General features: G+C 39.6%; 2 protein-coding genes across 14 annotated transcripts in view; both read left to right on the forward strand.

Annotated features, from left to right (window-relative positions):
* Window positions 1-716: 716 nt before the first annotated feature.
* MYO6 (myosin VI) overlaps window positions 717-12,489 on the forward strand; it is a 152,054-nt gene continuing 140,281 nt past the window's right edge. For all 13 annotated transcript variants that reach the window (XM_030315862.2, XM_030315864.2, XM_030315866.2 and 10 more), the window contains exon 1: window positions 717-919. The gene's annotated coding sequence lies outside the window, so the exon portion shown is untranslated. The remainder of the gene's footprint in view (window positions 920-12,489) is intronic.
* LOC115514941 (26S proteasome complex subunit SEM1-like) lies at window positions 5,886-6,412 on the forward strand. Its single transcript, XM_030317088.1, has 2 exons — window positions 5,886-5,936; window positions 6,073-6,412. Exons 1-2 carry the CDS (start codon window positions 5,886-5,888, stop codon window positions 6,337-6,339), a joined length of 318 nt encoding a protein of 105 aa, XP_030172948.1. The 3' UTR covers window positions 6,340-6,412.

Raw genomic sequence — 12,489 nt, forward strand, 5'->3', positions numbered from 1 at the left:
AATTCCGTTTTGCATAGGAACTTCATATTTACTATTCAAATGTGATTCACAAGTATGTTACTTATAAAAACAGTATAATTTAAACGACAAAGAATATCGTGTTCTAATAAATACATGTGACGGCAGTGGCGGGGGCCGGAGAAACGCAAAATTTCCATCTCAGACCCTCTGCTACCCAAAGGAGAACAGCAAGGTTGCTCCTTCCGTAGCGCAGCCCAGCCCAAGCAACTCAGACTGGAGCCTAGTTTGCAGCAGTGATCTTCCCTTAGCAACAACGTTGTGTTGTTCCCGCCTTCCCTTTAGCGAAACGCGGCGTCCTAGCCCCCAGCCCTGAACAACTTTCTCCGTGAACTGATTCGTGCTGTTGCCAGAGTGCGCAGTCACCGCATCCAGACCTGAGAGAACTTGCTTTGCCCCCGCGGCGAAGAAGGCGGGGTCGCAGCTGGACGAACCGAGATAGAAAGCTTGGTCCGCCGCAGCCCCTTCCAGCGCCCTAGAACGCCCACCTCAGCCCTGGAGGCTTTGCGCTGCCCTCGGGGGGCGAGCGGAGGGGCGGGGCGGCCGCGGGCGCCCAGCGCCCCCTCTCGGAGCGCGCGTTCGTGCGCTCGCGCGCCCGGTCGGCCCGCCCCGGCCCGCAGCGCCCCCGCCCCCTCGGGCGCTCCGTAGCCGTGACGTGCGCGCGCTGGGGCCGGGGACTCGGCGGGGCGCCGGCCGGCGGGCGGAGACGGACCCGGGATCTGTCCGAGCAGGAAGCGAGCCGGAGCCCGGTCGCCGCCGCCGCCCTGTCGCCGCCACCGCGACTCTGAGCTCGTTCACGTCGTCGGCCTTTTCGCTCAACTTCATCACCTCCCACCCCGCCCTTCACCTCACCGGCCACAGGTAGCCTCGCCGCCGCGCACCTGCCTTCGCGTCCGCACCGGTGAGTGACCCTGAGCCCCTGCTTCGGGGCGTCAGCGTCAGGGCCTCGCTTCCCCTGGCGGGCCCTGCTTCGGGGCCTCCTCGGGCAGCCCGGGGAACGACGGCTGGTTTCACCTCTCGAGGACGCGTGTGGGTGAAGCAGGTGATGGGTGGGCCCGGGCGGCGGCGGCGGCGGCGACTCACAGTAGTGCCAGGGCTGGTTCTCATTTCCACAGGACAATGAGAGTCTCCTTTCATGGGTTTATCGTCACCAAGATACCTTTGTGTATCTTCTCTAGCTCCCAGGTAGAAGCAGGGCACTCAGGTGTCCCATTCTGACTTGGACACTCCGTGATAATTTTCTTTTAAGTCAACAAGCTTAAAATCCAGTGTAGGAATGGAGCCGTTTGTTCTGAGATACGAGGATCAGGTGCCAGCCAATATTAAATTAATAGTTTAACCAGGTAGGAGACCAGGTTGGGACTGTCTAAAGCTGTGGTTTTAGTTTTTAAGTTGTCTAGTATTTTGAGTATGTTAATTTATATGCGTACTGCTGAACAAGAGTTTTTTATATTTGTTAATGTTCAAAAGCCCCTTGAAACCATTAAAATGCTCAAAATCTGGGATTTTAAGTAGGAAATAATTTGGTAGGGTTGTTACTAGAACACCCGTGTCAGAAATACTGTTTCTATACAATTTAAGAAAACAAGTGACACTTTTTCTGGTATAAAGTTGCGGTGGAGGAATGCTTGTATCCTAATCTACAGATATTAGTGAACAACTGGGAACACTATTTCAAGTTCACGGATTGCTGTACATGCTAAATAAAAATTTCATTTGGTGTTATGCTCTGGTGGTGTAGATCCAACGTATCTGAATATAGTCAGGGTTTGAGAGTTTTAAAAATTCTTAAGATTCAGTTGACTCTGTTCACACCGTAAAATGTGAATCTTGAACTTGCTCTGGTAATGGTCACGGTACAAAGGTTGGCAGCAAAACGGCATATCTGTACAAATTAACTAAACTTCATGGGTATCTTGGGCTGTGGTTTTACAATTGGAAATTGTTTAGTGAAAAAATTACATTGGTGTTTTTTATCATTAATTTTAGAAACATTACAAATTGGGCTGTAGCCAGAGCTTGAAACAATGCAACCGTTCAAAATAACTCATTGACTTTTAAATATCCAGCTCGTTTTGAGTATTTTAAGTTGTGCAGAATTAGATGCACAGTGGTAAACAGAAGTCATTTGGGTCTTAAGCAGATTTGCCCATTGTGTTTGTATGTTCTGTGTGACATACTATTTATTGTTCTCCCAGTTTGAGTTACATTTTTGTTTTCCAAAACTAAGTTTTAAAAAGGGAGTAACAGAAATGATGAATGACTTTAAGAAAAGATGATCATGATTAAAAACTCTAAATATATACTGTATAAAACTATAATATACATATATTATTCATTAGTGCCCAGAAATGTGAGCAAGAAAAATGTAATGAACTATAGCAGTATTTAATGTAAATTAATGCAGGGTATTAAAAACAGATCACAAATCATAACCCATGGGGCTCATTTGAAGTGGATTTTTTTTCCCCTCTGTTTATGTTTATATGATCGAGTTTTAAAATAACAGTGGGCAGGAAATCTGAGAGTGGCTGAAGGCTCTTTTCTCATCCTGTTGTGACTTTGCCTGGAGACTGTGGTGTATCATGTAGCCCATTGTTTAGATAACTGGGCTGTCTCTGGATTCTAAAGTACTGTTCCTTTTTCATAGAGTTTTAAGATATTTGAGCATGTGAGGTTTGAATAAGTCTAAGTACCGCAAACATAAAAAAAAAATTAACCAATTTTCACCGTTGATCATTGAAGCTTTACTTTGGTCTGTAAAATGTCAGTTTTAAAAAGATTTCTAACCTCTGAATATTTCATTTCTGTATATTAAAACATTTTCATCTGAAAAAGGTATTACAGCTTTAATAAATCTTATACAGTTTGTGATCCCCTTAATGAGGCACTTTATAATAATTTGTGAACTGGCCGTTTAGTTGTATAAGATAGTCACCCATTTATTAAGCATCTGCCATAATCAGAACACAAACCGAGGGATTTGATTTACAAAATAATTTTCAAGGTTGGTGGTCTTGTCCTCTTACACATGAGGAAATTTAAGCTTAGAGGATTAAATATTTGTGCAAGGTCTTACAGCTTCAGAGGAACAAAGTCTGCATTCACACCTAAGTCTTCTGACCATGAAACCCCTGTCCTTTCCATCGGACCTGGTTGCCTTGATCTCAGTTCATTTGGTAGACCGTTCAAATAAACCTGCAGAACTGGTATTGTGTTAAAGAATGTAACTTGAAGAAAGCACACAGGAGTGCGAATGAGATAGGTCATGAATGTGGTTCTGGAACTAATGTTGAATTCTGTTTTGTCATTTTTAAGTTGACAACTTTGAACAGTAATGTGTTGCTTTATCATTTCCTTTTTTTTTTTTTTTTCTTTTAAAGAGAGAGTATGTGCGTGAGTGGGAGAAGAGGGGCAGAGGGAGAGAGAGAGAGAGAGAGAGAATCTTAAACAGGCCCAGTGTGGAGCCTGACATGCAGCTCGATCCCACAATCGTGGGATTATGACCTGAGCCGAAATCAAGAGTCACTCAACCAGTGGAGCCACCCATGCACCTCACTTTATCATTTCTGATGTAAATTCTAGAATATTATACACACTGTGCACTTTTTATTTTGATGGGTTCATAGGAATTAGAATTAATAACACTGGTTTTCATTGTCTATAAAATGAATAGTGTAGTGTTCCTGTTTAGGATAAAACTTTATATTTTCTTCAAATGAGAAAGATCATTGCCCATAAATACAGTAGCTATTTTTCAGATATTAACTGTGTAATCCTGGTGTTGGGGGCTTGTTTTCAAATTATTATTAAATTGTCACCTGTACTATTAGGACGATTTTTTTATGGCCTGTGTTTATTTCAGGAATGTCCTTTAAACTATAATAGATATAAAGGACAAAAATGAGCACGCAAAGTCCATCTTTTGTAGCAAAGTAGGAGTCCTTTCAACAGAAGAATGTAGTTGTATTTGGGTAAATGAGAAAGAAGAAAAATGGTAGGACAGCTGAGTTGAGTGACTGTGTTTACAGATATTTCATTATTTGGTTTGAACTATTAGGAATTTTGCATCTCAAGGATACTAATATTCAACAGTAAATACAAAACCATCATCCAAGGGCTTAATATAAATTATTAATGGATGATCTGTAACACATCTCCGTGTGTGTGTGTGTGTGTGTGTAGATAATCAAGAACTGACATTAAATAAGCTTAAATTCGATTTTTGAGGCATTATATAATATTCAGAGGACCCAGGAAGTTTACCATTTAAAACAGTTATGCTTTTATTTGACAAATTTAGTGGACTATTCATTATTAATAATATTAAAATATAAGTGTTGGAATATTTTTGCATGTTTGGTTTTCAAAAATAAACTTAAAAAAAAAGTTTCATTCATTTTTGAAAGACAGAGAGAGACAGAGCACAAGCAGGGGTAGGGCGGAGAGAGAGAGGGCACACAGAATCTGAAGCAGGCTCCAGGCTCTGAGCTGTGAGCACAGAGCCCGACGCGGGGCTCAAACTCCCGAACCGCAAGATGATGACCTGAGTCAAAGTCGGACGCTCAACCAACTGAGCCACCCAGGCGCCCCTAAACTTTTTTTCTTATTTAGTGTAAGAATGACCTGGTAGTTTGAGAAGTGACCACTAGTCCACCTAAAGTTCTCCCTGTAAATGCTGAAGCATAGGATGTAAAACTGGAAGAAAAAATCTGGCATCTTCAGAAATCTTGCTAGTGTTAAAGAGAAGGAAAGTCCTTTTCAATGCAGAAAGCATGACTCCAGTGAAACCACAATATTGAAGTACATTCTTTGGGTGATATTCACATAGGTGAATATTTATATCTAGGCTGAGTAATGTGCACAAAGGAAGGTGGTGCTTTTGAGAAAACCACAGGCATCTTTTATATAAGTTACGTCACTTGTTATTTTATTTGAAAGTAACCTGCTACTTAACCTTTACAAGGTATGGTATTGCATATAGCAGAATTTTAAAATTTCTCTTATATGTGAATGAATATCTTTTTTTTTTTTTAATCTTTATTTATTTTTGAGAGAGAGAGATGGAGTGTGAGTGGGGGAGGAACACAGAGAGAGGGAGACACAGAATCCAAAGCAGGCTCCAGGCTCTGAACTGTCAGCACAGAGCCCAATGCGGGGCCTGAACTTACAAACCCGTGAGTTCATGACCTAAGCCGAAGTCAGATGTCTAACCAACTGAGCCACCCAGGCGCCCCTGGATGAACATCTTTTTCAACAAATATTTACTGAGGGCCTAGTATATTTGAAACCTGGCTAGGCAGAAACTGGTTCTTCTGCATACTGGCAGATCTTTGGATCTAGCAAATACAAAGAGTGGCAGAGACATAAAAAGAAAGATAAATAGAAACATCCATTTAAAATCTGTTGAAGTTTATATCAAATTTAACAACTTACATTTGTATGGCACTTTATTGTTTTGGAAATCATTTTGTGTACATTTGGTCCTTAAAACAACTTGTTGAAGTAGATATGATAAACTTACTCCTACTCTGCAGATGAGAAAGTGGGGACAAAAAAATTAAGCACTTGTTGAAGGATACATAGGTGGCTGCCTAGAAGAATAGCTGAGAATGGAACTTCTGTCTGTGTATTCCCATAGTAGATCACAGTTCTCTTATCTCTTAGGTGTTAGTTGGTGTCAACCTCTTAGCAGTGACTTCATTTTGTGGCTTCAGTTTGAATGGTTCCAGAAATTCTGAAAAGTCAGCATCACTAAAGTGATAATTGTTAAATGGTTACTAGATTTGTTTTTTTTTTCTTCATATAAAGCAGGAGATGAACATGATGCATTATTATGGAACTACTTTAACATTTTTAGTAGATTAATGGAGCTGAGGTTAGTATATGTGCTGCCGAAGCGAGCACATGGAGCTGAGGTTAGTAATTAACTTTTCTAGTTGGAGAGTTTTTAAAGGACACACATCTGTTTTAAGAAAGAAAGGAGAGTTCTATGGTAAGGCCGGCTTCAGATGCAGCAGCAGCTTGGGTGGCTTTGGTGAGGAAGTGTGAGAGTTCCAACTTTCTTCCGGGCCTGAGAGATTTTTCGTGGGGAGGGTCGCAGTGTCAGAGAAAAAGCAGCTTGTAGGCTTGGGTCTCTTGGAGGAGGATGAGGAGTTCAAGGAGTTCCCTGCGGAAGAGTGGGCTGGTTTAGGTGAAGACGAAGGTCCAGATGCACATGTCTCGGAGGATAATTGGGATGATGACAGTGTAGAGGATGACTTCTCCAATCAGTTACAACCTGAACTAGACAAACATGGTTATAAGATGGAGACCTTGTAGCATCCAGAAGTGTTGAAGCAACCTAAACTTGAACTGTCTACTAATTCTAGGACACAGAACCCAGGATGGAACACTTACAAAAATATGTTTATTTCATTACCTGCTTGGATTTTTGTGTGTGTTTGTATCACATCTTAAAAAAAAAAGGAGAAAAATATTTTGGGGGAATTTTGAAAATAACTTTTATTACTTGCCACATTGATACTGGTTTGATAATTATGCTTGTTTTTTGTAAAGATTCACTAATGAGCTAAGGTGTGTCTGCATTGGTACCTTTATGCCTTCGTTCACTTAACAGATATTTGAGTGTCTGCTATGAGCCAGGCACTGTTCTAAGTGTTGGTGATACAGTGATAAATTAACACCAAGTCCTTGTGCTGGGTGACATTTTATCGTTGTTTTGAATTAAGTTAATTATAGACTCTTCATACTAGTGTGTAATCAACGGGCCTGACTCTAAAGTTGGGAAATAGTTGTCAAGTAGTACAATCTGATGGCTACTCAAAGACTCATTTACTCTGAAATATTTTATGCCTGGCATTGTAACACTGAGTTATAACACTGTTACCTGTCTACTCCTGATAAGTAAGCATATGTTCCATTTTTTATCTCAGTCTCAGGAAACAAAGCTGGGAGAAAATAAATGGGACCTACGATTGATATGTTGGACTAGCAGCTATTGTTTATTGAGTTGTTGCTGTTGCTATGTGTTAGAGAGATACTATGTCAAGCAAGTACTTTATGTACATTGTCTCAGCTAATCACTACGTTACTTTAGTGCACTTGGTATTATGACCCATAATTTATAGACTGGGAAACTGAGGCACAGAGATGTTAAATTTACTCAGGCTCACAGTCAGTACTTGGTGGAAATGGAGTTTGGAGATACTTAGCATGCAGTAGGTAAGAGTAGAAAGAGTGCTGATATATACACAGATTTGTGATGTTCTACCACAGTGTGATAGCATACCATGTAAGTGGAAGGCCTCGGTGAGTGAGGAGGGATGGGGAGTCAGGAGAGGTTGTTGTGGGGAGGGAGTGGACAGGGAGGATTATTGCTTGTCTAACTGCTTGGCCCTTAGGCTTAATCCTTTTTGTGACAGTCCTGAGGCTCCAGAGTTGCATTTAGGTACAAGTACTAGCTTGTCCAGTGTATAGGTAAGAGGGACTGGCAGACCAGAGGTGATCCTGGTTTTACCAGTCATTACTTTGGTCAGATTACTTAGTTTCTCTGGGTTTCAGTTTTCTTATCTGTAAAATGGGGGCAATATTACCTACCTGGTGTGGTTCTTGTGAGAACCAAATTAGATAATAATACATGTGAAACACATCTCACAGTGGTATATAATTAGTGTGCATTATTATTGTGACTGTGCTTTAAAAATTTTTTTGTTTGGCAATATTTTTTTTTAACGTTTATTCATTTTTGAGAGACAGAGAGTGAGCAGGGGTGGGGTAGAGAGAGACGGAGACACAGCATCTGAAGCAGGCTCCAGGCTCCAGGCTGTCAGCACAGAGCCCGACGCGGGGCTCGAACCCATGAACTGCAAGATCATCACCTGAGCCCAAGTCAGATGCTTAACTGACTGAACCACCCAGGCGCCCCTGTTTGACAATATTTAATGTGAAATATTCAGTCAAAGAGAAAAAAATGTATTGGAGATTTGGGTGGAATCTTGAAGTTGGCCAGTTTTAAGAAGTTCTGAAATTTAGGTGTGCATCAGAATTACCTGGGAACTGGTAGAAACACTTGTCAGGAAGGTGTGGGTGGAACCTGGGCTTAGCATTTTGACATATTTCTTCGTTGAATTTACTTGTACACCAAAATTTGAGAACCACTGGTTTAAAACTTTTCTTCATCTTGTGCTTAGGGAGGGCTTTAACAATAACAACAAAAAAATTGTTTGGATTAACCAGACAGTGTATGGTAGAAGGAAGTGAAATATCAGTTACCAGAATCCCTTCATCGATTTTTTTTTCCCTGTTAAGCTTATTTGCGGCCTATAGGCATTTATCTTGGGAGGACAGTGCAGTGTTGAATTTCACACCTAAATTTAATTGCAATGAGTTTTTCAGCTTTTACCCAGTTTCATTTGGAAGTGAGCTGATTATATTTAATTTTTAAACAATTATAGAAATAGCAATATTACAAATAAGTAGTACTTATTTGTATTAAGACCTTGTTATATCTTAAGACCTTGTTAAACTTTTAAAATTGGATTTCTTTAGATAATGTGCTATTTTGGACTAACCAGACTTGGTATTGTTAACTGCATCAGGCAAGCTCCTAGCAGGAAAGAGATTTTATCCTTGATGGTACAAAAGAACAGATTACCGAGGTTAGAGAACAAACAAGAAGTGGAGGGGGGTTGGTGGGGTGGGGTGGGGGTGCTTGAAAGAAGCACTCAGGGGATAGCAATGGTGAGAAGCCCTTAATTCTCCAGAGATTACCAGAGCTGAGAGTTGAGAGCTGGAATTGTGGAGGAGGGCCCCAGGGAACTGTGGCTTTTAAGGCAGGCCTGACTAGCAGGGAGGGAGGGAGGGGAAGTTCCTGACCTCTCCTCCCTCTTTTGGGTCTTGTTCATTGGCTTGCATTGCTTGAACCCAGCTGGGGAGCCTAGGTGGTGATCTCTGCAGGCTCATCCTCCCAGGGCTGGAACAGAGCAAAGGAGGGATTGTGGGTTTGTTGCAGCAAGTGGAGAATAAATAAGGCATTGATTAGAACCTTTGGGAATTTGTAGCATTTCCTTGGTACAATTTAAATAACTTTGAGAGTTGTGATACATCTCAAAAATACTTGAGACTACCTGTCTTATACATGCTTAGAAAATAGTTCATTCGCTTTCTCATTTAATTGGACAGTTATTTTAGGAGGGTTTATTTTTTTTTTTAAAGTAATATCTATGCCCAACATAAGGCTTGAACTCGCTATCCAGAGATCAAGAGTCGCATGCTGTATCGACTGAACCAGCCAGGCTCCCCTTAGGAACTTTTGATGATCCATATAACCCAATGAGAAACATAACCTAGGTCCATTGGCATAAAATCCTTTTATTAATATATTGTTGTGCTTTAATGAGGTTTCTGAAATTAGGTGGTCTTGGTTTGGTAGAGTAAATGTTTTTCATAGAAAATTACTTTAAAAAAATTTTATCTATTTTGGGAAAGTACGCATGAGTGGCAGAGGGGTAGAGAGAGAGGGAGAGAATCCCAAGCAGTCTCTGTCAGCGCAGGGCTCATGGACTCATGAACTCATGAGATCATGACATGAGCTAAAATCAAGAGTCAGATGGTTAACTGACTGAGCCACCCACATGCCCCAGAAAAAAATCTTTTAATGACTAAGTTAAAAGAAATTAAAAAAAAATTTTTTTTTTTTTTGTTAAGAAGAGGGCTTTGCCTTATGGAACTTCTACCTCCTGTTCACCTGAACTCTTGATAGCAAAAAGACCAGAACACATGCATAATGTAGTAACAGTTCATAGAAGTAAGGCTGTTGTGAAATAATTGTCCTTCCTCCCCAAGTCCTTTTAAAGACACTTTAAATTTCTGTATACATCTGTTGCAGTTTGGGGTTACTCAACTGTCTTTTGTTAATGCTAGTTTTACCTAGTTAACCTGAATTCTGGGTACAAGTTTAAATCCATGTCTTTTATTTTGGACAAATTCCTGAGGATTACTAAAATGGGTTTCTCTTCTTAAAGAGACGGTATGAAGGTCCCTAGTATATGAGCAGTACTGCCCACCAAAAACAATTAGATTATATTTATATTTTCTTTCTACTTTTGAAGGTTTCAGGGAAAAGAAGTACAAGATTTTACTCAGATTAAACAAATCTTGTGAGACATCTGCACATTACTTGAGACTACTTGTTTCAAGTACAGTTAGACTGGGTCTTGTTCACAGCCTCCAGAAAAGGAACAACTAACCGTATAGTCTAGGACTGAGCAAATTAATCAAATAAGAAACACCTGGCTATGAGACTTTAAATAAAGGATACTTCCAGGTGTAATTATATAATTGGGTCTTTTTTTTTTTTTTTTAGAAACAAATATGTTTATAAGCTTGTCTTAAAAGCATATGGTACAAAGAAAACAGGTTTGGAGTAAATCATAGAGTACCTGTGCTTGAAATGGTACATTTAGGTATCTTCTCTGTGAGTGGGCTTTTTTTTTTTTTTTGTCTTTTTTGAAAAAGAGAAATTTCAGACTTTTTTGGGATCTTCTAAAAACATAGTGTTTATTTTGATTTGGGCTGATAGAATTAGTATCCCAAAGGGGAGAATTGAGGCTGTTGGTTTTTCCATGTTGTGCTCTTTGAATTTCCTTGATTTGAGGATTGAGTTATTCCAGAGAGAAGTTTTCTCCAGTTCCTTGTTATTTTTTTTCTAAAATTAGATGAAACAACTGTGTTTTGGTTTGTGGGCATGATTTGCTGTTTGTTATCCTTTTGGTATTTTGAGGAAGAACAAAGTGTATTCATGTGTATGTGTTTTGAGGAGGAATGTATTAGTTCTCTGCTCTTCCTGTCCATCATTATTGGCTTGAAGATGAGAGTAGATGATTTTATGTATCTTTTAATCCTTTTGCTTGAGGTTTCAAACAAAACTATATCTTGTGTTGGCCATCGAGATGATGGAGAAAACAGATGAGTGCTTAGTGTAGAACTAGTCACTGGGTATTCCATGGCAAATTGAGAAGGTGGGGAGGGCAAGGAAGATGGGAATTGCCTGGGTTTGAGCATATGACAGATTTCACTATAGATGTTTTAGAGCCCAGAAAAAATATGTCAGTCAGAATTTTGCATCTCATAGGTAACATTCTACTGATAAGTTTGCCTTTTTTTTTTTAAGAGAGAGAGAGAGCACGAGCCAGGGAGAGCCACACAGGGGAAGGGGGGGAGGAGAGAGAGAGAGAGAGAGAGAGAGAGAGAGAGAGAGAAAGAGAGAAAGAGAGAAAGAGAATATCCCAAGCTGACTCCATACTCAGTGTGGAGCTTGATGTGGGCTCCATCCAGCACCCTGGGATGATGACCTGAGCTGATACCAAGAGTTGGCTGTTTAACTGATTGAGCCACCCAGGTGCCCTCCACCTTTACAGTTTTTAAATCCTTTCACTGCCCATTTTGATTACATACTTCATGAATTTGCTTTAAACAAATGTATTCCTGTAAAGCTTTGTGTAAGTTAAATAAAGAATTGAACTGTAATTTCGTATTATCCTGGGAAAGTTTCTTATTTATTTAAAGTATTCCATTAGTAATTTCTTTTGTAAGAAAGAATCTTTTGTAAGGGGAAGAATCCTTTTTTCAACAAATGATTGTTTTTTAGATTGTACTAATATATATGGATATTTCACATATTGTTGTATAAACATAGGTCTGGCTAAATACACATTTCATATAAATATGCTTAAATTAAATTTGGTCTCATATTGTGTTTGATATTACCAATAAAAAGGGATTGGGTAATAGAGATTTTTCTTAAATAAATGCTGTTTCTTGGATTTGTACTAAAATGTCCTTTGGTAGGCTTATCTACTAAGAATAATATTCTTTTAAGCAGTAGATTGAGGTTCAGTATATAATGTAATAGTAAATTCTTTTTTTTTTGTAAATTCTTTGTGTGTCATAAAATTTATTAGGTAAATGATAGTATTCTGCTTTAATGCTAAAATCAGTGTTTTGTGTGGCCTGAAGTAAATTGTCTGAAAATAACAGTTAAATTTAGAGAGATAGTTTTATTAAAAAATTATTGTAGTTGAAAAGCAGACAAACTGTTGTTTGGAAAACATACTTTAATGTAGCTCTGGATAAAATATTTATTTCCTGTACCTAATACCATGCTAATGAGGCCATGAACCCAGATTCATTGTAATCTGTGTTCTGTCCCTAAACACTCAACAGAGACTACTCTGTAACCTAGTAATTAATAGATCCAGTGGCCTCATTTTGGTCATTATTCTTTTCCAACTTCTTCAGCTATTGACCAACTAATCCTCCTTGAATTTTTTTCTCTTAGCTTCTGTGGTCATGCCCTCTGTGAAGACTCTGACTTTTCCTATTTTGTTTTTACTGCTTAATTTTCTCTGCCTGTGCCTTTACTGTTTGTGTCCAATAAACTCCCAAATGGGAGTCCCATATTAAACTCTA

This window comes from Lynx canadensis, chromosome B2 (genome assembly GCF_007474595.2).
Source record: "Lynx canadensis isolate LIC74 chromosome B2, mLynCan4.pri.v2, whole genome shotgun sequence".
NCBI classification, from domain to species: Eukaryota; Metazoa; Chordata; class Mammalia; order Carnivora; family Felidae; genus Lynx; species Lynx canadensis.